The sequence below is a fragment of the Triticum urartu genome, chromosome 7A, assembly GCF_056163025.1.
Source record: "Triticum urartu cultivar PI428250 chromosome 7A, HENAU_Tu73, whole genome shotgun sequence".
NCBI lineage: Eukaryota > Viridiplantae > Streptophyta > Magnoliopsida > Poales > Poaceae > Triticum > Triticum urartu.
This window is the reverse complement of record NC_141879.1, coordinates 61,226,724-61,251,324: the sequence shown is the minus strand read 5'-3', so window position 1 is coordinate 61,251,324 and position 24,601 is coordinate 61,226,724. Positions and strand designations below refer to the sequence as shown.

The following is a 24,601-nucleotide window of genomic DNA, read 5'->3' as shown; positions in this document are numbered from 1 at the left end:
TTTTAAATAGTGGGCTATGCCATTTAGCGGCGGTTGAACTAGATGCAATGAAAAGCTATAGCAGAGTCACAACGAAACTAAGCCCTATTTAGTGTTTTTCTTAAACCATGCTTTTTAAAAAAAAAGTATACAATCAAATATCATATGTTATCATGGGACGGAGGGAGTACGATATATCGCATATACTTGGATAAAAAAATGTTCGAACATCAAAACCCGAGCACCAATCAGGTGTCCTAATTCAACAACCATGTTTCACATCAATGCTCATATATATTCAGAAATAAGAACAAAGAATAAGGCAGAAGGATGCTTTCATGCAGCGGCTTAGCGGGCTAATTGACTCCAAATTTAACACTGTAGTAGAAAATAGCGGGTTATTAGTGTCATTTTCAATTTAGCGTTAAACATACATAACTTTAGGGGTTAATTATCCTTTTGCCCTCAGTGGTGTCCATGTGCTCAGTTTTGCCCTCAGATGCGAATTGTGCTCAGTTTTGCCCCTAGTCCGTGCGCACCGACTCGTTCCGTAAACTCTGCCGTCTCCGTCAGGTCAACCTTTTGACTCGGCCCTTACAGGTGGGACCAGGCGACAGAAACGGTCAATTTTATTCAGACCGTTGCACGCGTGGCTTGTGGGACCCAGCAGAGAGCCGTTGAGCAGAGAGCCGTTGGCGGGTGTGCTATATAAGCGGGCGACAGCGGCGGTGACCACGGCGACAGAGAGCACGACAGTGACCACGGCGAGAGAGAGAGAGAGAGAGCACGGCGGCGGGAAGCTAGCTGTGGAGGGCGCGGCGGTGGGAAGCTAGCAGTGGAGGGCGCGGCGGCGTTGAGATCCCTTCGGCTCCGAGCTCCATGTCTTCCTCAAGCTCCCGCGCCACCTCGCGGATGCAGAGCCGGGCGCGTGTGGACATGCCTGTCTTCGTCTGTCCGCGGTGCCGGGCGGGCGTTGATCGGAGGGTTTCTCAGACACCGAGGAACCAGAATCGTCCGTTCTATGTGTGCAGCGAGAATGGGGTAAGAATCAGGGCAATTGCACCATTTTCGTGGTCGGGATCTTTGAGCAATGGGTTGATCTGTTTGGTGTTCATGCAGGTGACATGCTTCTTTCTTTGGGTCGATGCTCTGGCCAAGACTCTAATGAATGAACTGCAAAAAGAGCATGAAGAATGGTTGCGCATGCTGCCACGAACGGCAGTGGCCGCACCACGAGCTCCGAAAGAAGGGATGGAGGGCGAACCACGCACTGACAGAGAGCTAGCTGTTGAGCTTAGGATGTTGAAGAAGAAGGTTAGGAAGCTTGAAGATCAAGCACTACCAATACCCATTTGCAAATACTTTTGGGCATTTGTAGGTATGGTAATCGCACTGGTTGTAATGTTGAAAATGTATGGAAAGGCATGAATTATGGAGGAATTTGTAATCTTGAAATTGTTTGAGAAATCCACCTAGTTTAAATGTTGGTTAAAGTTGTTTAAAGGTTGTTTAAATGTTGAAACAAAAAGAGAAGAAGTGACCAACATTTAAATATGTTGGAAAAAAGAGAAGAAATTAGGAATTCAGAAACTTTTGATCAATGAAATGCAGCTCTCTGCTCTGCCTTTCTGTCCAAAAAAAAGGTTGCTCTTGGGCCAAATTCAGAGCGTAGAGCCAAGTGCAGGCTAGACTAATGGGCCAACTGCATCCAATTAGGCCCATTGGGGGGTTCTCTTGCGTATTTTTCTGTTTTCTGTTCTGATTTAATTTAGGCAGTAAATCATAATGCTGGAACTTTTTGTGGAAGCTAATTGAATTATTCCGGAGCCAAACAATTAAGGTTAGAAATTTTTTAGAGCTGTTAATTAATCCAATTCAAATACACCGTGATTTAAATCAAAGACCAAAATGTCATGGAAAATGTGCCTCAGCTCTGGTAGAGGTTTACGCCAGGTGCCAAAATAAATGAATAATTTTTAAGGGCATTACATTGAGAAAAGCATAATTTGTCTAAAAATGAAGGGTGGAAAATGCACAAAAAATTGGTGCGGCTGGGGACTCGAACCTAGGACCGCGTGGGTTTGTGGTGTTTAGGGCTGCACTGGTAACCGCTAGGACAGATGGCAAGACTTTGACATGGATAGGGAAGGAAGGTATACATAGTGAGATTTTGATTTTTTTTAAAATAGTGAGACCGTGAATGTTTGGACACGCGTGAGAGTGTTTTTCCATTGTTTTGCACTTAAATTTTGGAGGGTTGGAAGGTTGAAAATGTATGTTGCACTACCACATGATTTTGGTCAGAGTGGCACTTGGTCTAGGGATAGAGTGGCACTTGGTTTAGGATTTAAAGGGAATAAATTTGCATGTTAGTTCATGACTTTTTGTTTGAATGAAACAGAGGGCTTCTCACCCTCTCCGATTTTCATTAATGAAAACCACAAGTTCTCGAACTTCATGACTTGTTTAGGGAAGAAATGATATGTTTGGGCATGGACATTTTTTAACACACATAATAAACCCTAACAACTTAGATAAGATGGAACACACCGTACCATTGCAATAACTTAGATAAGTTCACAGTTCACAGACACATGACGAAACATGACACGACACGACACGACACGACATAGAAAAGCAACAAAATAAAAAACGAAACATGACGAGCTTGACTCCGGACTTGAACATCTTCATCTTGACCTCCTTCTTCCACCTTGGCCGCGCGCGCCCCTTGAACACCGTCTTCATCTTCACACCTCCTCCTCGTCGTCGTAGGGAAGGGAGTGCATCTGGCCTGGAGTGGGGAAGATGCGTTCGTAGTTGGTGTAGATGTTGTAGACGGTGAAGAAGATGGCCTCACAGCCACACCAAAAGACTTGGCCGAGGAGCTCGCGCGCGTAAAACGGGTTGGTGAAGGTGACCGTGAGCAGTAGGAGGATGCCGCCGCGGTCACGAACCTCGTTGAGGGTGAACATCCTTGGCGAGCCCCGTGGGAGGTGGGCATAGCCGGCTCTGAGGAAGGCGCGGGTGAGTTCGACGGAACCCCTCCACCTTGAAATAGCCCACACACAGAGCTCCCTCTCCACGAGCACGCCCGGTGGGTAGCGCAGCTCCGGCACGATAGGCGAACGGTTGAAGGTCGGCCCGTTGAACTGCATCTTCACTTGGTCTCGCTTGGGGAGGGCTCGGTCGCTTGGGTGTTTGAAGTTGAAGAGGATCGGATCTGGCTTGTGGGTGGGAGAGGAAGAGAGGCACCCCATTTATAGGCCTGTGCGTGGGAGAGGAAGAGAGAGGATGAGAACGGTGCGTGTGTGAATCCGGAGGCGTGTGTGTATCCGTTACGTTTTGCACACTTAAATTTTTGCACAAAACGATGCATGGGACGCGTGCGTGCATCTGAATCACTGCATAGCTCTTTGACCGGGCGGTGCATGTGAATCGCTGCCCTGAACCACTGCACTGAACCACCTAGCTCGCCTCGCTAGCCTAGCTCACCTAGCGCGCCTCGCTCGCCTCGCTCACATGCATGCACGTCGCCGCCTCCCGTGCATGCAAACCCACGTCGCCGCCTCCATGCATGCAAGGCCTGGAAAGGCTGAGACGGGCTATTTACTGCGGTTTCAGAGGCCCAGAGCACGAGACGGCCCAACGGTCCATCCAGCGCGCCCGGTATTTGTTAAAAAAACAATGGGTCTCCCAGCCAATCAGATTGCATCTCGCGGATCGCCCCCCTCCTCCCCGCAGATTCCTTCTAGAAGGGTTAGATCGACGGCCCTTGATCGCCGCTAGGGTTAGATGAACGGTCCTTGTTCAGCGCTAGGGTTAGCGGGGTTTGGGAGGGGTTTGGAGCAGTCAAAGCTATGTTTGACCAGATTTCAAATGAGCATAATAAATTAAATAAAAATCAGAAAAATAAAAAACCTGCGCACATAGTCTTCTTATGTCATATACTAACGATTTAAGTTGATAAACAAGCTTTACATACATTTAAATGATAAGTTCATGTGTATTGTATGATATCTCGAGTATCTCAACCTCTCTTGTATGAAGTGAAGAGAAGTGTTTTGGGGAAATGAACATGAAAATTTCAAAAAACTAACCACAGCTTCATTTTGGAGTGACTAAGAAGGATCCAGGCTTAGTTTTTCATTTTGATGTTTTACACTTGTTTAAATCTTGGTCAAAGTTAAATTTGACCAGAATTCAAATGAGCAAAACAAATTTAAAAAAAAGCAAAAAATGGAAAAACCAGCGCACATAGTCTGTACATATAGAATATATGTGTAGGAAAGTCATTTGGCTGATTTAGACAAGGTGGAATTTTTTTTGCTTAGAAATGAGGCCGTTTACCCTACCTTTGGACCCCTCTTTTTAGCACATTTTTCATGAAAATTTCAAAAAGCTGACCACAACTTCATTTTGGATTAACTAAGAAGTATCCAGGCTTAGTTTTTCATTTTGATGTTTTAGACTTGTTTAAATCTTGGTCAAAGTTTGGTTTGACTAGAATTTATTAAATGAGCAAAACAAAATTCAAAAAAATCAAAAAAGGAAAAACCATGTGCTCATTCAAACATCATGTCAAACATACTTCTAACATAGGTCCAACATCATCCAACAGAAATACAACATGTCAAGTGATAAATGTTTCATAATACAACATCATCCCTTATTCATAATGTTTCATAATTATTCATAGATAGCGTTGGGGCTTCTGTCTGTTCCTTGAGCTTCTTACCATCACTTTGCTCCTCGTGCACCTTGTGCTCATTGTTTCTTCTCTTCTTCTCTTGGTTGTCGGTACGTTGCGCGTCTTCTTCAAACGTACCATAGAGCTGTGCAAAACATAAACGGTAATGAGATCATGTCAAGTGATAGATGTACAGTAGTATTTGACCCTTGCAAGATTTACATACCTAGCAGAACTCACAACAACACAAGGTTGGTCACCATTTGGAGCCTCACTTGGATCATCATTTGGAGCCTCACTTGGATCACCATGATCACCATTTAGAGCCTCACTTGGATCACCATTTGTAGCCTCACTTGAATCATTATTTGGAGGATATTTTGGATCATCGTCAAAATCATGCGGTTGTTGACCATCATCATTTGGAACCTTGGCAAAATCCTCATCTGATGCAACCGGCTGTTGACCATCATTTTCATCATCTGTTGAGGCAACCAGTTGCTGACCAACATTTTCATCGAAGCCTTCATCGAAACTCTCTCCGAACGCTGGATCTACTGTGTTGTCACAATACTTAGCAAAATGACCAGACCCACCACACCTTGTGCACTTACGCTTCCTTGCTCCAAGTCCAGCTCCTTCACTGCGAGGTCTGATTCGACTCTTCCTTGGTCTACCTGCTGCTCTCTTCAGAATTGGAGCGCAAAGCTTGAATCCAGGGTCCACCATGTCCCATTGTTGTTTTCCCTCCATAGCAGGCAAGACATAAGCATATGTGGCTTTGAACCTTGCAACAGAGTAGTAATCATGCACATACTGCTGTATGTTCCCTGCTGGACCTGGGAGAGAAGTGATGAAAAATAAGGCATGAATGCATGGCAACCCAGCTATCTGCCATTGCCTACAACTGCAAGTTCTAGCTTCTAAATCCACTGGATATCTCCATTCCCTCTTCTCTTTATCCAAATATGATATCTCTGCTGTGGTACCCGAGCAAAGAGTCATGTTCATTTCCAAGCCTGTTGTCTTCTGCTTCAGTTCATTCATCATGGCAGGGATACTAATGTGGCCCATGAATTTTGCCTCGGCTATTCCTGCACGATAATGAAATTTCTGCATGTATTCTATCCTTATCCTGTCAAGCAAATCCACCACATAATGACCCTTTAGTTTCCGGATCGTTGAGTTGAAAGACTCTGCTAGATTATTGTGCACATAGTCAACTTTGCTCACTTCACTGAATTGGCTTCTGGCCCATAACTTGGAGTGGTGTGTTTCCAAGTATTCTTTCACTTTGGGATTCATGTATAACTGTCTCAAGTGGTAGTTGTGCTTCTTCACACTGCATATCAAAGATGCTGGCCATAAATTGTCGGTATACACCTTTCCTTTAAATTTCTTCATGAAATTTGCAGCAAGGTGACGCATGCATTCCCTATGCTCTACTCCAGGGAACACATTATCCACGGCCACTTCTAAACCTTTGCAGGCATCTGTATGAATGACCAACCCATTGGGATGTGCAATAGCCCGGCGGAGATTATGCAAAAACCAAGTCCAGCTCTCCTCAGACTCTGTCTCCAGCACACCATAGGCAACTGGAAATACAAAACTATGTGCATCAACTGCACAAGATGCTACTAACTGTCCTTTAAACCTCCCTGTGAGAAAAGTGGCATCAATAGCCAAATAAGGCCTGCAGCCTGCCAAAAAACCCCGGCGACAAGCCTCAAAGCAGACAAAAACCCTCCTAAAGCATTCTTTGGTCTTTGTCACTCCCTTGAATGTGTACTCCACGGTGTGGTGATCAATATCTACAATACTACCTGGGCTTGTCTTCTCCACTTCACCTTTGAATGAATACAACAATTGAAAACTTTCCTGCCAGTTACCATAAATAGAATCCATAGCATGTTGTTTACAATTGAACAACCTCATGTATGGTAAATCTATCTTGAACTTATCTTTGATGTTCTTCTGCAATTCCTTTGGACCCACTTGCTGGTTTTCTTTCACCCACTTCTTTACTTTTTCTGCCACCCATCTTGACTTGGCTCTACTGATTGTATCCTTCCTAAGGGTTGATTCCTGGCATGTGTGCTTAAAAGGGTTCACTTTGACCTGAACATTAGTGCTATTCCGCATTTTAGATGCAAGCAGCCTCCATGGACAACCTTCAGTCGGACAGTGCACTCTGTAACGTACTTGATCACTCTTGTCAACTTTGAAAGTACGTTCTACCTTGATGCAGTATGTCACAAGTGCATTTCTACACTCATTCATGGATGCAAAAACTGTACCGTCTTCCATATGAGGGTTCAAAGGGTCCCATTCAATAGCTGCAAGGTCTTCGTCCTCACCCATCGCGTCATCATCCACACGGACTGCATTGTGAGCCTCATCTTGATTTTCAGTCCGAGGTGCCCGTCGTAAATTCCGAATAACATCAGAATATAGCTTCTCTTCATCAACCCCAGAATTGTAGCCATCAGGCTCCACTTCAAGGAGGACCCTACTACTGTTGCCCACACTTGTCGAGCCACCACGTCGCTGTGCACCAACTGAACTGTTCTGGCTAGAGATGCCATTACGACGACTTGGTTCTCCCCGAGATGTTGCACCCGCCATCCTAGGTCCAAATGCCTGCTCAAGCACATCAACTTGCAGCCTCACATGAAAATTATCTTTCTCTTTATGCCTAACAAACATGGTAGCTAGCTCTTCATCATTACTAACTGTCACCCAATTATTTTCCCCATCACAGTATTTGTATACCACTTCATCAAGCAAACCCCAAGGATATTGGCTACAAATTACCTGCCCAAATTGTCTGAAACTCCAATTACTAGCCATTGGCAACCGATAATCAAAAGCTCCTTGGTATTTCTTCTTATCATTTGCATCGAACATGTACCGGTCCCTTCTAATGTGCACCATGAAAGCAAACCGCAACTCCATCCTAACCGGCGAAAAACAGAGACGCAATCAGCACACTAATTGGGCAAACCTACTCGAATCGAGTGTTCAAATGCACAACTAAGCTCAATCTAAATAAGAGGCGATACTTACCCCTCGGGAACCCAGTCGTGGACGCGGCGGATCTCCGGCCCGATGCCTGCCTCGCCAAATACTCCGGGGTCGCCGCTGCTCACCATTTCGCCCTAGGGTTCTTCCTCCTAGTTTAAATAGCTCCAGCAGCCCCCACCTTTGAGCGCTCCGGCCGGGCGCACGGATCGAGCAGGTGGCGGGCGCCCCACCCGTGGCGTCGTAGGAAGGTGGTGGGCGTCGCAGGTAGCCATGGAGCATAGGTGCAGGGAGGTAGCGGCAGAGCAGGCCGTGCAGCTGGTGGCGGGGCAGGTGCTGGCCGCGGCGCAGGTGGCGGCGGCGGCGGCGGCGCAGGACAGCCGACCGGGCAGATGGGTTGCCAATGATTTGGGGATTTAGTTGCACGGGCCTACATGTCAGCTCCGGACCCACGTCCATGCGGTCCCACGTGTAAGCTACGGACCCACAATCACTAACGCCGGCGGATGGAATGGACTCAAATATGGCCGTTTGGCCTCGTCATAGTTGTTGTGCTCGGAGCCTCGGACTAGGGGCAAAACTGAGAACAATTCGCATCTGAGAGCAAAACTGAGCACATGGACACCACTGAAGGCAAAAGGATAATTAACCCTAACTTTAGTGGGAGAACTCTCCAAAAGCGATAGCGGGCTATAGTGGTCTAGTGGAGCTATTAAAGCTTTGATGAAGACAAAGAAACAAAATATAGCGGTCTTGGATACTTGATCTAACAATGGCTTGTGACGACATCAACCACATTCACTCCACATTTTTGACACAAGAGAACTAGTAAATGGCTAGTTGCATCATATGCCATACTTCATCAGGTCACCCACTTTGGGCACGAGGCAGGACCAACCAACGACGAACTTAACCGTGCAGAAGGCAAGCTTGCATACGGCAATAGTGGCGGAGGACCTCTTGGGCATTAGCTCCGTGACCCCAGATTTTTCGTACATGCATCCGGTCCTCTTGCTGTAGGCCTCTATGCAAAGTTTCAGCCTCCCGCCTTCCTCCACGCACACGACATGCCGGGTAAGGGCGATGATGCCGTCGGCGAGATCCACGCGAAATGCAGCATCTCGAGCATCAAGCAGTATGATGTCTTGGTCGTGGTCGTCTGCGCTGGCTGTGCCGGAGACGACGATGCGGATTCCTAAGGTTTTGGGCCACCGGCCCTGGGTGACCTCGGCGGAGATGACGGTGGCCTCGATCGCCCGGGCGAGTGCAGCAGCGGTGAGCTCCAGCGAGCAGCGACTGCTGGAGCAGGTGGTGCGCGCGAGGTGGCGGTTGCCTGCGTCGACGAAATTTTCACAGCCGAAATCACGTCCATATATCAAAACTTTGGAGATCAACTCTTCGTCTTCGCGCTCCGTGGTTCTGCCCTTGAGTTTGAGCTGGACCTCGATGTCGACGGGGCCGGCGAACACAACGGCGCGGGACGGGCCTGTGAGCTTCAAGAAGGGATCCTGCAAGCATCATTTGCACTCGTTAATGGATCAGTTGATGTCAGCTACAGATGATGGTTCAGAGGAAAAACAGACCTGTTGAGTGAGGACTAGGGAGGCTTCCCTCCTGCGCCTGAAGATGACGTTGCGATTATGATCCACCGAGTCTCGGGTGGCGACAAGGCCGTAGACCTCGAGCGGCCACTGGAGGCCCCCGCTGAGCTCCGTGACCTCGATGGAGAAGATCTGCAGGCAGGTTTCGGGGCCCGCGTGCGCGGGGGTGGGCTTGCATGTGAAGAGCATGGCTCTCACGCTCGCTGCAGCAAAATCTCAGATCAGCCCAGGTTTCAGACCTTCAACGAAGCATTATTCTGCTTGTTGTCGAGGCGTACGGCGGGTGGAAGAAGAAAACCTTATCGAGAACCGGATGTGGATGGATCATGGATGAGCAGACTGTATAATATACTAATACTTACTGTAGAATTCGAAGGGGCCGGGCTCGGCGCCGTAGGAGGATTCCCAGTCGCGGCGGTAAGACGCCAGGTCCTGCTCCTCCGTCGAGATCTCCATGGCGATGGCCGATTCTGATCTTCCTTGGTCGTCCTCGAGCGGCGATCGGCGTTGGTGTAGATCGATGCTGGATAAGAGACTACAGAAAACTCCGATCCGAGGCCCGAAGTGAGAGTAAATATGCTCGAGATTTTTCTGCCCGTACTGAGTTCGACTAGCACTCGAGTATTTGGTTTGAAAGGCAACTTCCTTTGCGTACCCCGACCGGTCGGCCGGTTCGGATATAGGGTAGTTTTTTCGCGCAAAAAAAAAATGATACAGGGTAGTTTTTTTCTTCTGCAGTTTTGCTAAAGCACATGTAGATGTGCCCTAAGTATTGCATATCTAAATCCTATGCCATTGATTCTATGTGAAGATTCGTGCAAGCATTTTCATTAGTCTTTTTTCTTAATTTGATTGAGTCACTTAGATGTGCAATAACTGGAGCACATCTAGATGTGCTTTTTTCTGCGGGGTCAGATAGAGGCTAGCTGCAACTGCAAGAGCAAATTCCGGATCACCTATTCGTCACATCTCCGAACACTTTTAGCCATTTAACACGGTTCATAAAAAATATACAAATCGATCTAGACGACACCAAACTTGAGAGGTTTAGGGTAGTCCGAACAAAGACCACATCGGACTCTGACTTGTCACCCACCAAAAAACTCATATGGTCCCCTCGGTTTTTCCACCCGTTCATCATCCTGTGATTTGTATCCACGCACTTGGGACTATGACAGCTCACTGTATCACCCTGAGCGCCGTCTAAGCCTTTCCGAACGCCCAAATGCTCGCACGCCTTTGGCTACTCCACCGTTCCACCATGATCTGGCTGCCGCCCAGGTACACTGCGCCCCTGCCGATCGTAGGACACCATGCTCGGCAAGTGTCGACCAAATATAATAGCATTTTTTGGGTCTTCTCCTTGTTCATATTTAAGCAAACACAATAGATTCAGACCTGCTAAATTATGTAAACCAGAGACCATGACAACTTATGTGATCATGCACAACATAATTATAGAGGATGAGGGCGGGGGAGTTCACCAAGGTTGGAATTTCAAGAGATGGATGATCCTATCCAGCTTCCACCGTAGAATCCGACAACATTTCAATAATGTCTCAAAATGCATTACCAGGTTCACAATCAAGGAACTCATACACAACTTCAAAATGATCTGGTTGAGCATCGTATAGTGTTTCATATGGACAATTAGAACATGTGTCAGAATAAGTTCAATTTAAATTTGAACTATTTTATTTCAAAATTTTATGTTGGAATATAATGATTACTAGTACGTTCGTACGTGCATAGCACGTGCAAAGTTTTAATTCATGTGTTTCGATGGAAATTCTAAGGAATACGCCGTCTTGTTTTGTGTGTATATAAGGCTCTTTGTGATAATTATCATAATTTATTAACCAGTACTACAATGGGGTACCGATGCACTTAATTTGTTTAGGAATGCATAAAAAAAAATCTCGTAGTTACATTTGTTCCTAGAAAAAAAGTTTATGTAACTTTTTAGAAAAAATGATGGACCCTGGCCTTTGCATCAATTATGACGCTCAAAAGATTGAGAAAAATATACATAACAAAAGATACATTTGAAGCTAGTGTATGCTCTAATCACAAGGCGATTTCTAATGTGCTGTTAATTCTGTCATATTATGTGCAGTTCGGCCTAGTAAATCCGGTGAAGGCTTTGGGGACAGGCTTATTTCAGCTTATTTCAGCTTATAGAGACGTCGTTTTGCCTACGCATGGCCTTGCAAGTACTCCCATCCACATGACCTACAGTGAATGCCTCGGGAGGGTCTATAATTTTCGGGAATAAAGTGAGATGATACCCTGCTACTATAGGCGCGAAATCCCTTCGCTCCGAGTCATAGGATTGACCCTCATGAACGGCTCAAGTTGCTTCTCAGGCTTAGGATTCAAAATTCCAAAGCTCATACACTATATAGAAGTATAGATATAGATATTTGAATTATTGTTGCATTGGTATATTTATCTTTCAATTATGAAAGAATTATGCTATTTTTCTTTGATTACTTTATGTAGTTCGGGTAAAGAAAAAAACATTTGGTACCCATGATTCGATGGCCAGCGCACCATCAGTTGTCCGCATGCCATCGTTTGATCTTCCACATTGCTATCACCATCCCCGTGCTAGGAATTGCTCCAAAACACCGCAGAGACGATCCACACATCCTATGTTCCCCTACTTGGGTAATCGCCTGCCGCCATTGTGTCCCAGCCTCAATGACCCCTTCAGCATGATAACGGTGAGCATGAAGCCGCTTCCCATCTCCTTCCTTTCCTTCCCGTGCCCCGTAGCCTCTTGCCGCCATGTGAGACACCGCTCACCGTCACTGTCGTGCGTGCAACGCCACCTATCTCGAGTTCTTGACCATGGCGTTGACCCTGACCACCGGCACCACTCAAAAGGGTGTGGCCTCCCTACTGCATGCCTCTACGCCCATGTGTAGGTCCCTGCACCTCTCCCCGCAATGCCCCGTGCGTCGCCGGAGCATGCACGCGCGCCATCGAAATATAAATTGGCCGGCAGAAACTAGCCGCTCCGTCGAGCCTAGTCTGTAATGCCATTACTAGGAAAAAGGCTACTACCAGCGTGGGTAAAATGGCTACTAGCAGCGCGGGTACCGGCGCTACTAGTATCGCGCTACAGCTAATAATTAGTAGTAGCGCGGGTAAACCCACGCTACTACTAACAAGTTAGTAGTAGCGCGGATGCGAACCAACGCTACTAGTAATGAAATAGTAGTAGCGCGGCTGATTTTTCCCCACGCTACTACTAAAAAGTTAGTAGTAGCCCGGTTTCAAACCCACGCTACTACTAACGAAGTAGTAGTAGCGTGTTTGGTTTTTCCCACGCTACTACTAACTAATTAGGAATTAAAAAAATAAAAGCCACCAATTCCATTCTATGCATACAATTCCAACAACTAAAACAAACACATTGCAATAAACCAGCAGCATCACACATCATTACTAATCCAAGAATTGTCATGGTTTTCAGGCCTTCAATTAAAACACCTACACTTCTTGCCAAGTCACTTACTCCCAGCTAGTGCAAACACAGTTACAAGCAAACCAAAATGCATAAAAACACCAAACATTGGCATCTCTCCAAATGATCCGCTCCCTCTGCATCCTTGCAAGCATCTTCACGATAAGCAAATCCGTAGGAAAAAGTCAACTTAGCATGTGCTCCCTCTGTCAACTCTCCAGAGTAGATTTTTGTGGTCACGTCCTTGCATGTTGGAAACTATCATTGGTTAAGATTACACTCTTTTGTAGAGGAAAGAACTTTGGGACAATCAACAACCTTTCACTTGATCTCCGCTAGCTACTTTGGATTCAATAAGACAAGGAACATTTATTTTGAACTGAAAAGAACAAGCAGGCAAGCATGCTATCAATCTTTTGGCTAGAATTTCACAAAATGCACCTGTCAAGTGTACTCTAACAATCGACGTGTCCCATCTCCTCATGATTAAGGACTTCAGCTGAGCCGACAACATGGAGCAAGATGTAGTCGTTTCCGAGCATGAACCCTTGGCTGTCATCAATGAATCTGCAACATCCATCATGCCCATTGTAAAATATGTTAGTTTCAGATAAGAAAAGAACTGAACTCTGAACATATGCAGCAAAAACGTTCGTCATCAGCAGCAAAAAAAGGAAATATATTTTGTCATCAATGAACCTGCAACATCCATCATGCCCATTGTACAATATGTAGTCGTTTTTGCTGCTGATAAGAAAAGAACTGAACTCTGAACATATTTTGTCATCAACAACAAAAAAAAAGGAAATATATTTCACTGATTTTGGTGTTGCAACAACGTTTATACTTTATCACATTATAAGTCCTCACACCATCAACTATGACAAAATCTGAGAGTATAAGTCTGGTTACATTCACCCAAGTCCAAACATAAAATTCTGTCCAACATAGTACAGCCCACTTTGATAATTTCATAGGATTTAATATACCGAACGAAACCTGACAAGTGATATGTGTTTAAGTATCTACAGAACAGCCTCTAAAATTGTCATGTTGTAACTTTATTTTAATACCACCTCTAACAGGGCCTAATCTACCATATCAAAATACTGTACCCAGGAACATATATTTCGGGACAGCAAACTAAACTGATGGCTGCTCTCAAACCGTACATCCAAACGACACAAATAAATACTCTAAAGAAACCTTGGAACTTTATCTAAAACTTATGTAAAGGGGCCAACTCGAAATTCTGAGCCTAGCTAACTCATTTTTCAGATATAAGCTTGCTGTCCAGATTTGACAGTGCAGTTTTTAACTGAACCAAGTTCAGTTTACAGCCAGAGTCACCCCACGATCCAGATTTTCTCTAAAAGACATCTCGCAATATTGCTCATTATAAGGGTTGTCGTCAGTTTTAAACATTTCCATCTGAGATGGGCTTAAGCCATAGAGGAATTGAGGAATGTTCTTGTAATTATCCATTACTGCAAGAAGGTTAAAAATAAAGCTTGAAGCCACTATGACCGGACCCTGAAACATGTGAATGGAATTACAAATCATAATAATAAGTATTTCGTCTAGACAAATTAATGAAGTATAGGATCCTGATTTCTCAACGAATTTAAGCATGTGAGATTCAGATCACGAACATTTTGTTTCTTGATGAATTTAAGCATGTGTTAGACACAAGCACAATTTTTGCCAATCAGTGATGTGAAAATAAAAACGAGGAGCAGAGCATTTACCTGAGAATCTGAAGACGCGGTCCCCTGTATTCTCTTCCTCTCCTCCTTAGAAATCAACGATTCCACTGGAACATAGACCTGCAACCAGTGGCCGAGCGTGACAAGCAACTGAGAAGGGGTCATTTTTCAAAATGAATGCAAAAAAGGATGTGCAACTCACAACATGTTGTGCTGATAGTTGTTCTTGTTCAACACTTTCTTTGCCTCTCTTTCATTTGTAAAAGGACTGCATGTTCTACTATTTCAAAAAAAAATGTTACTTGTCTAAATCAGGATTGACTGAACTTATTCTTTGCACAAATGAGAAATCTGAAGCCCTTCTTGTACTTTTGCCGCTGCTACTAGTACAAGCTAAGCACTAACAACCAATGAGCAAGAAATATAATGCAGGAAGAAAAGAATACATCCATCTGAAGCCCTTCACATGAATCAGATCCTCTTACACGTGCAGACACTAGTAGAAAACATGGCTATGGTCCAAGCCGCATCAGCCCATTAGTCCCGGTTCAGTCTAGAACCGGGACCAATGTGGGAATTGGTCCCGGTTCGTGAGCCCAGGGGGCCGGCCGGGCCACGTGGGCCATTGGTCCCGGTTCATCTGGACCTTTTGGTCCCGGTTGGTGGGATGAACCGTGACCAATGGGCCTCGCTCCTGGCCCACCACCATTGGTCCCGGTTGGTGGCTTGAACCGGGACCAAAGGCTGCCCTTTAGTCCCGGTTCATGTCACCAACCGGGACCAATGAGGTGCCTATATATACCCCCTCGCGCAAGAGCAGAGCACAGTGCTCTGTTTTTTCTGGCCAAGGGGGAGAGGGCTTTGTGGTGCTCTAGCTCACCTCCTATGCACATGAGGTGTTCGATGGAATGCCCGAGCCACACTACTTAAGCTTTCTCCTCTCGAAGCTCGACCTCCAAGCTCCATTTTCCTCGAGATTTGTCTAGATTTAGCGGTCCGTCACGCCCCGTCCCCGTCTTCACCGCCGTCGATCACCCGCGCCGATCTCATCACCGACACCACCATGGTGAGCCTCTTGTTCTTATCTTCTTTCTGAAAGGAAAAATATTCTTACTTGTATGTTTAGATAGATACTTGTATCATTTTCTTACATTTTTATTGCACCTTATATAGTGCGATGGTTTTGGTATCCGCCCCCGTCGGCCCTCGTCCTGTCTATGATTCGGATTTGGTATGTATATTATCTTTATAACTATTGGTTCATTTATTGTTTATGAAAATTATGCCGACCAACGTGACATAGATTTTATTTATCTAGGATGTATGTGAATCGGAAATGCCAACCGACCTTGTCGAGAGGTTAAATTTAGTTGAAGAAGAAAACAATTTGTTGAAGGAAAAAATAAAAAAAATTGAGGAGGAGAAGATGATATTGGAGTTGCATGTTGCGGATGTCGTCGATGATCACAAGATCAAGATGGATGCAATGCGCTTGAAGATTAGAAAGATTAGAAAATATGCCATTCATACAGAGGCTTGGTATCATTATGCCGTTGGATCAATTGTTACCTTGGTTGCGATTATGATCGCATTTGTTTTCGCATTGAAATGTTTTACATAGTTTCAATGTATGGTTTAATTAATTAGATGCTCTGGAGAGCTATATGTTATTAGATGAGAACTATGCATGCACTTTGGTTTTAATGTGATGATGAACTTCTATTAATTTGGACACTTAATTATATATAATGCACGCAGATGAACCGGCAATGGATGTACGGTGACAGACACACCCGCGAGTACATTAAGGGCGTGCATGAGTTTCTCGATGGGGCTGAGGCAAACAAACAGAATGGTTTTATGTGTTGTCCATGCACTGAATGTGGGAATACGAGGTCTTACTCTAACCGGAAAATCCTTCACTCCCACCTGCTTTACAAGGGTTTCATGCCACACTATAATGTTTGGACGAGGCACGGAGAAATAGGGGTTATGATGGAAGACGGCGAAGAAGAAGAGTACGATGACAACTATGTGCCCCCTGAATACGGTGATGCTGCAACGAGGGGAGCTGGTGAAGATCAAGAGGAACCAGACGATGTGCCCAATGATGCTGCCACGGGTGAAGCTGCTGAAAATCAAGAGGAACCAGACGATGTGCCCGATGATGATGATCTCCGCCGGGTCATTGTCGATGCAAGGACGCAATGCATTAGTCAAAAGGAGAAGCTGAAGTTCGATCGCATGTTAGAGGATTACAAAAAGGGTTATACCCCAATTGCGAAGATGGCAACACAAAGCTCGGCACCGTACTGGAATTGCTGCAGTGGAAGGCAGAGAATGCTGTGGCTGACAAAGGATTTGAGAAGCTACTGAAAATATTGAAGAAGAAGCTTCCAAAGGATAACGAATTGCCCGACAGTACATACGCAGCAAAGAAGGTCGTATGCCCTCTAGGATTGGAGGTGGAGAAGATACATGCATGCCCTAATGACTGCATCCTCTACCGCGGTGCATACAAGGATCTGAACGCATGCCCAGTATGCGGTGCATTGCGGTATAAGATCAGACGAGATGACCCCGGTGATGTTGACGGCGAGCCTCTCAGGAAGAGGGTTCATGCGAAGGTGATGTGGTATGCTCCTATAATACCATGGTTGAAACGTCTGTTCAGAAACGAAGAGCATGCCAAGTTGATGCGATGGCACAGTGAGAACCGAAAGAAAGATGGGAAGTTGAGAGCACCCGCTGACGGGTCGCAGTGGAGAAAAATCGAGAGAAAGTACTGGGATGAGTTTGCAAAGGACCCAAGGAATGTATGGTTTGCTTTAAGCGCGGATGGCATTAATCCTTTCGGGGAGCAGAGCAGCAATCACAGCAGCTGGCCCGTGACTCTATGTATGTATAACCTTCCTCCTTGGATGTGCATGAAGCGGAAGTTCATTATGATGCCAGTTCTCATCCAAGGCCCTAAGCAACCCGGCAACGAAATTAATGTGTACCTAAGGCCATTAGTTGAAGAACTTTTACAGCTGTGGAATGGAAACGGTGTACGTACGTGGGATGAGCACAGACAGGAGGAATTTAACCTTAAGGCATTGCTGTTCGTGACCATCAACGATTGGCCCGCTCTCAGTAACCTTTCAGGACAGACAAACAAAGGATACCACGCATGCACGCACTGTTTAGATGACACTGAAAGTATATACCTGGACAAATGCAGGAAGAATGTGTACCTGGGCCATCGTCGATTTCTTCCGACCAACCATCAATGTCGAAAGAAAGGCAAGCATTTCAAAGGCGAGGCAGATCACCGGAAGAAGCCCGCCATGCGCACCGGTGATCACGTGCTTGCTATGGTCAATGATTTACACTACGTAATTTTTGGAAAGGGTCCCGGTGGACTAGCTGTTCCGAATGACGCTGAGGGACACGCACCCATATGGAAGAAGAAATCTATATTTTGGGACCTACCCTACTAGAAAGACCTAGAGGTCCGCTCCTCAATCGACGTGATGCACGTGACGAAGAACCTTTGCGTGAACCTGCTAGGCTTTTTGGGCGTGTATGGGAAGACAAAAGATACACCTGAGGCATGGGAGAACCTGCAACGTTTGCACGAAAAAGACGGCATGCCTCCGAAGCAGTATAAAGGTCCTGCCAGCTACGCTCTTACGAAAGAAGAGAAAGAAATCTTCTTTGAATGCCTGCTCAGTATGAAGGTCACGACTGGCTTCTCGTCGAATATAAAGGGAATAATAAATATGCCAGAGAAAAAGTTTCAGAACCTAAAGTCTCATGACTGCCACGTGATTATGACGCAACTGCTTCCGGTTGCATTGAGGGGGCTTCTACCGAAAAACGTCTGATTAGCCATTGTGAAGCTATGTGCATTCCTCAATGCAATCTCTCAGAAGGTGATCGATCCAGAAATCGTACCAAGGCTAAGGAGTGATGTGGCGCAATGTCTTGTCAGTTTCGAGCTGGTGTTCCCACCATCCTTCTTCAATATCATGACGCACGTCCTAGTTCATCTAGTCGACGAGATTTTCATCCTGGGGCCCGTATTTCTACACAATATGTTCCCCTTTGAGAGGTTCATGGGAGTCCTAAAGAAATATGTCCGTAACCGCGCTAGGCCAGAAGGAAGCATCTCCATGGGCCATCAAACGGAGGATGTTATCGGGTTTTGTGTTGACTTCATTCCTGGCCTTAACAAGATAGGTCTCCCTAAATCGCGGTATGAGGGGAGACTGACTGGAAAAGGCACTCTTGGAAGAGACTCAATAATATGCAGGGACGGATATTCTTGGTCTCAAGCACACTACATAGTTCTACAGAACTCTACCTTGGTGACCCCGTATGTCGATGAACACAAGAACAGTCTGCGCTCCAAACACCCGGAGCAATGCGACGACTGTATTACATGTGAACACATCAGGACTTTCAGCAGTTGGTTGGAAACACGTCTCAGAGGTGACAACACTATTTGTGATGAGTTGTACTTGTTGTCCAGGGGACCATCTTTGACTGTATTGACTTACAAAGGATACGAGATAAATGGGAATACATTTTACACGATCGCCCAAGATCAAAAGGGCACCAACCAAAACAGCGGTGTCCGCTTTGATGTAGCAACCGAGAGCGGAAAGGATACATATTATGGTTACATAGTGGACATAAGGGAACTTGACTACGGACGTGATTTTAAGGTCCCTTTGTTTAAGTGCAAATGGGTCAATCTGTTAGGCGGCGGGGTACAGGTAGACCCACAGTACGGAATGACAACAGTGGATCTGAAAAATCTTGGGTACACTGACGAACCGTTCGTCCTAGCCAATGATGTGGCACAGGTTATCTATGTGAAGGACATGTCTACCAAACCGAGAAAAAGAAAAGATAAGGAAGCGAATACATCATATGATGAGCCAAAGCGCCACATAGTTCTTTCAGGAAAAAGGGACATCCTGGGAGTGGACGGCAAGACAGACATGTCTGAAGATTATGAAAAGTTTCATGAAATTCCTCCCTTCAATGTCAAGGCTGACCCAAGCATCCTGATAAACAATGAAGATTATCCATGGTTACGGCGCAATAAGCAAATGACACAAGCGAAGAAAAAGTGAAGACTTTCTCCCGCAATAAGCAAATGCTATGTGGGTGAAATTATGATACCATCCCAACTTTCAACTTTTTCAGAGTTCATTTGAAATGCTTTCATGTCTTATGGTTTGAAACTTTGATACTTCGAAAGTGATTGTCCATTTTGTACACGAAGTGCATCAAGTTTTTGTCGTAACCCTCTCTACTTTTTGGAACCTGCTATGTGGGTGAAATGATGATACCATGCCAACTTTCAACCTTTTCAGAGTTCATTTTGAAATGCTTTCCAATTTCAGAGTCATTTAGCTCAAAGAATGAATTAATAGCAAACAGAATGAACTACAAAACTTTTATGAAAATAAAAATAATCAATTAAAATATTATGTTATGATCAACTAAAATAAAACTATAATATTCTTCAATAGCAAAAAGAATATAATTTGTGTGACCTAAAATCAAACTATAAGTATTTAATTGTAAGTATAAATAAAAAATAAATAGCAAAGAAGAAAAAAATTCTAATTTTATAGTAAAGTTATTCATAAACTAGTGATTCACACAAATTTTTAAAAATTCAAATTTAAACTATTTAAAATTTAAAACTAATGGCACTAACAGAAAGTTTATAATTTTTGTGACCTAAAAGCAAAAAGAAATAACTAAAAAACTGTAAGTATTTAGTTGTAAGTAGAAATAAAAAATAAATAGAAAAAAATTCTAATTTTATAGTAAAGTTATTCATAAACTAGTGATTCACACAAATTTTTAAAAATTCAAATTTAAACTATTTAAAATTTAAAACTAATGGCACTAATAGAAAGTTTATAATTTTTGTGACCTAAAAGCAAAAAGAAATCACTAAAAAACTGTAAGTATTTAGTTGTAAGTAGAAATAAAAAATAAATAGAAAAAAAATCTAATTTTATAGTAAAGTTATTCATAAACTAGTGATTCACACAAATTTTTAAAAATTCAAATTTAAACTATTTAAAATTTAAAACTAATGGCACTAACAGAAAGTTTATAATTTTTGTGACCTAAAAGAAAAAAGAAATCACTAAAAAACTGTAAGTATTTAGTTTTAAGTAGAAATAAAAAAATAAAAAACCAAAAAATGTAGAAATAAAAAAGAAAAAACCAAAAAATGCCACCTACTGGGCCTCCACGGCCAGAATACGACTAGAAACCCTACATGGGCCAGGATTCAGGCCCGCAGAAGGCCCAATAGGCCCACAGGCAAAGCAGTGTCAAATTAGGCCCATAGGCCTTCAGTTCAGAGGAGTTCGAGAGGGAGGAGGCAGCAGAGCTTATAAACTGGTGTTGGGCGCTGCCAACTAGTGATGTGGGACTAAACTTTTGGGCGCGGGGCGCACAAGGGCATTGGTCCCGGTTGGTGGAACCAACCGAGACTAAAGGGTGCATAGGTCACGGTTCGTGGCACCAACCGTGACCATTGCCCTCCTTAATCCCGGTTGGTGCCACCAACCGGGACCAATGGGCTTTGCTTCCCACCCTTTGGGCTGCCGAAAAGAGGCCATTGGTCTTGGTTCGTGGAAGCAACCGGGACTAATGCCCACCTTTAGTCCCGGTTGCTGCCACGAACCGAGACTAAAGCCTCTGCTATATAAGGCCACACTTTGAAATTTTTCATTCTCATCTTGCACTTGCAGTTGCCGACGCCGCCAGGCTGCCCCGACGCCGCCCGCCCCCATCGTCGCCGTCGCCCGCGCCCATTGTCGCCGTCGCCCGCGACGCGCGCCGCCCCGGCCCGCCCCCGTCGCCGTCGCCCTCGTCCCTGCCCCGACGCGCACCGCCCCGTCCCGCCCTCGCTGTCGCCCGCGCCGGCCCCTTGCCAGACGCCCGCCGCCCCGGCCCGCCGTCGCCGTCGCCCGCGTCTCCTACCCCAAGCGCGCGCCCACTGCCCCGTCGCCATCCTCGCCGCCGACTCCGCGGTCCTCCTCTGGTCCGGCCGGCGCCCTAGCTAGCATTTTTTTCATATATATGCTTTTTTTTCATATATATGCTTGTTTTATATATATATGTATATATATGTTCTCTGTGTATATATCTATGTTCATGTATATATGCAAAAGATAGTTTTTTAGAAAAATTAGGATTTTTTTCTGTTCATAGATTTTTTTGGTAATATTAATTATTGTAAATATGAAAATGTTTGTATATTCATATGAACAAATGAATTAGAAGAGGGAGAAGAAGAGGGGGTCGAGAGGGGGTCTAGGGTCGCCGAGGGGTCGAGGGTCGTCGAACATGAGAGGAATAAGAAAAGAAAATATGCCCTAGAGGCAATAATAAAGTTATTATTTATTTCCTTATATCATGATAAATGTTTATTATTCATGCTAGAATTGTATTAACCGGAAACATAATACATGTGTGAATACATAGACCAACAGAGTGTCACTAGTATGCCTCTACTTGACTAGCTCGTTAATCAAAGATGGTTATGTTTCCTAACCATGAACAAAGAGTTGTTATTTGATTAACGAGGTCACATCATTAGTTGAATGATCTGATTGACATGACCCATTCCATTAGCTTAGCACCCGATCGTTTAGTATGTTGCTATTGCTTTCTTCATGACTTATACATGTTCTTATAACTATGAGATTATGCAACTCCCGTTTACCGGAGGAACACTTTGGGTACTACCAAACGTCACAACGTAACTGGGTGATTATAAAGGAGTACTACAGGTGTCTCCAATGGTGGATGTTGGGTTGGCGTATTTCGAGATTAGGGTTTGTCACTCCGATTGTCGGAGAGGTATCTCTGGGCCCTCTCGGTAATGCACATCACATAAGCCTTGCAAGCACTGCAACTAATATATTAGTTGTGAGATGATGTATTACGGAACGAGTAAAGAGACTTGCCGGTAACGAGATTGAACTAGGTATTGGATACCGACGATCGAATCTCGGGCAAGTAACATACCGATGACAAAGGGAACAACGTATGTTGTTATGCGGTCTGACCGATAAAGATCTTCGTAGAATATGTAGGAGCCAATATGGGCATCCAGGTCCCGCTATTGGTTATTGACCGGAGACGTGTCTCGGTCATGTCTACATTGTTCTCGAACCGTAGGGTCCGCACGCTTAACGTTACGATGACAGTTATTATGAGTTTATGCATTTTGATGTACCGAAGGTTGTTCGGAGTCCCGGATGTGATCACGAACATGACGAGGAGTCTCGAAATGGTCGAGACATAAAGATTGATATATTGGAAGCCTATGTTTGGACACCGGAAGTGTTCCGGGTGAAATCGGGATTTTACCGGAATACCGGGAGGGTTACCGGAACCCCCCGGGAGGCAAATGGGCCTATTGGGCCTTAGTGGAAAAGTGAAAAGGGGCTGCCCACAAGGGCTGCGCGCCTCCCCCCTTCCCTAGTCCTATTAGGACTAGGAGAAGGGGCCGGCCCCCCTCTCTTCTCTCTTCTCCTTGAGGAGTCCTATTAGGAATAGGATTGGGGGGGAGTCCTACTCCCGGTAGGAGTGGGACTCCCCCTGCGCCTCTCTCCCTGGCCGGCCGAACCCCTCCCCCTGCTCCTTTATATACGGGGGCAGGGGGCACCCCATAGACACACAAGTTGATCATTGTTGATCGTTCCTTAGCCGTGTGCGGTGCCCCCTGCCACCAAATTCCACCTCGGTCATATCGTTGTAGAGCTTAGGCGAAGCCCTGCGTCGGTAGTACATCAAGATCGTCACCACGCCGTTGTGCTGACGGAACTCTTCCTCGACGCTTTGCTGGATCGGAGCCCGAGGATCGTCATCGAGCTGAACGTGTGCTAAGAACTCGGAGGTGCCGGAGTAATGGTGCTTGGATCGGTCGGATCGGGAAGAAGACGTACGACTACTTCCTCTATGTTGTGAGATCGCTTCCGCAGTCGGTCTGCGTTGGTACGTAGACAATACTCTCCCCCTCGTTGCTATGCATCACCATGATCTTGCGTGTGCGTAGCAAAATTTTCGAAATTACCACGTTCCCCAACAGTGGCATCCGAGCCTAGGTTTTATGGTTTGATGTTATTTGCACGAGTAGAACACAAGTGAGTTGTGGGCGATACAAGTCATACTGCCTACCAGCATGTCATACTTTGGTTCGGCGGTATTCTTGGGTGAGACGATCCGGACCAACCTTACGCGTACTCTTACGCGAGACGGGTTCCCTCGACGTGCTTTGCACATAGATGGCTTGCGGAAGACTGTCTCTCCAACTTTAGTTGAACCAAGTGTGACTACGCCCGGTCCTTGAGAAGGTTAAAACGGAGTCTATTTGACGAACTATCGTTGTGGTTTTGATGCGTAGGTGAGATGAGTTCTTACTTAAGCCCGTAGCAGCCACGTAAAACTTGCAACAACAAAGTAGAGGACGTCTAACTTGTTTTTGCAGGGCATGTTGTGATGTGATATGGTCAAGGCATGATGCTGATTTTATTGTATGAGATGATCATGTTTTGTAACCGAGTTATCGGCAACTGGCAGGAGCCATATGGTTGTCGCTTTATTGTATGCAATGAAATCGCGATGTAATGCTTTACTTTATTACTAAGCGGTAGTGATAGTCGTGGAAGCATAAGATTGGCGAGACGACAACGATGCTACAATGGAGATCAAGGTGTCGCGCCGGTGACGATGGTGATCATGACGGTGCTTCGGAGATGAAGATCACAAGCACAAGATGATGATGGCCATATCATATCACTTATATTGATTGCATGTGATGTTTATCCTTTTATGCATCTTATCTTGCTTTGATTGACGGTAGCATTATAAGATGATCTCTCACTAAATTATCAAGAAGTGTTCTCCCTGAGTATGCACCGTTGCCAAAGCTCGTCGTGCCCAGACACCACGTGATGATCGGGTGTGATAAGCTCTACGTCCATCTACAACGGGTGCAAGCCAGTTTTGCACACGCAGAATACTCAGGTTAAACTTGACGAGCCTAGCATATGCAGATATGGCCTCGGAACACAGAGACCGAAAGGTCGAGTGTGAA

General features: G+C 45.2%; 3 protein-coding genes across 3 annotated transcripts; 1 reads left to right on the top strand and 2 right to left on the bottom strand.

Moving 5' to 3' along the window:
* The first annotated feature begins 762 nt into the window (after window positions 1–762).
* On the top strand, window positions 763–1,461 carry LOC147957786 (uncharacterized). The gene is made up of 2 exons (XM_087531803.1): window positions 763–1,020; window positions 1,099–1,461. The coding sequence occupies exons 1-2, from the start codon at window positions 859–861 to the stop codon at window positions 1,405–1,407; spliced, it is 471 nt and encodes a 156-aa protein (XP_087387929.1). The 5' UTR covers window positions 763–858; the 3' UTR covers window positions 1,408–1,461.
* Window positions 1,462–4,672: 3,211 nt separating this feature from the next.
* LOC147957785 (uncharacterized) lies at window positions 4,673–7,824 on the bottom strand. Its single transcript, XM_087531852.1, has 3 exons — window positions 7,739–7,824; window positions 4,896–7,628; window positions 4,673–4,814 (listed from the first exon to the last, which is right to left on the bottom strand). Exons 1-3 carry the CDS (start codon window positions 7,822–7,824, stop codon window positions 4,673–4,675), a joined length of 2,961 nt encoding a protein of 986 aa, XP_087387978.1.
* Window positions 7,825–8,538: 714 nt separating this feature from the next.
* LOC147957784 (uncharacterized) lies at window positions 8,539–9,729 on the bottom strand. The gene is made up of 3 exons (XM_087532401.1): window positions 9,653–9,729; window positions 9,277–9,493; window positions 8,539–9,201 (listed from the first exon to the last, which is right to left on the bottom strand). Exons 2-3 carry the CDS (start codon window positions 9,481–9,483, stop codon window positions 8,539–8,541), a joined length of 870 nt encoding a protein of 289 aa, XP_087388527.1. The 5' UTR covers window positions 9,484–9,493; window positions 9,653–9,729.
* Between the last annotated feature and the right edge of the window lie 14,872 nt (window positions 9,730–24,601).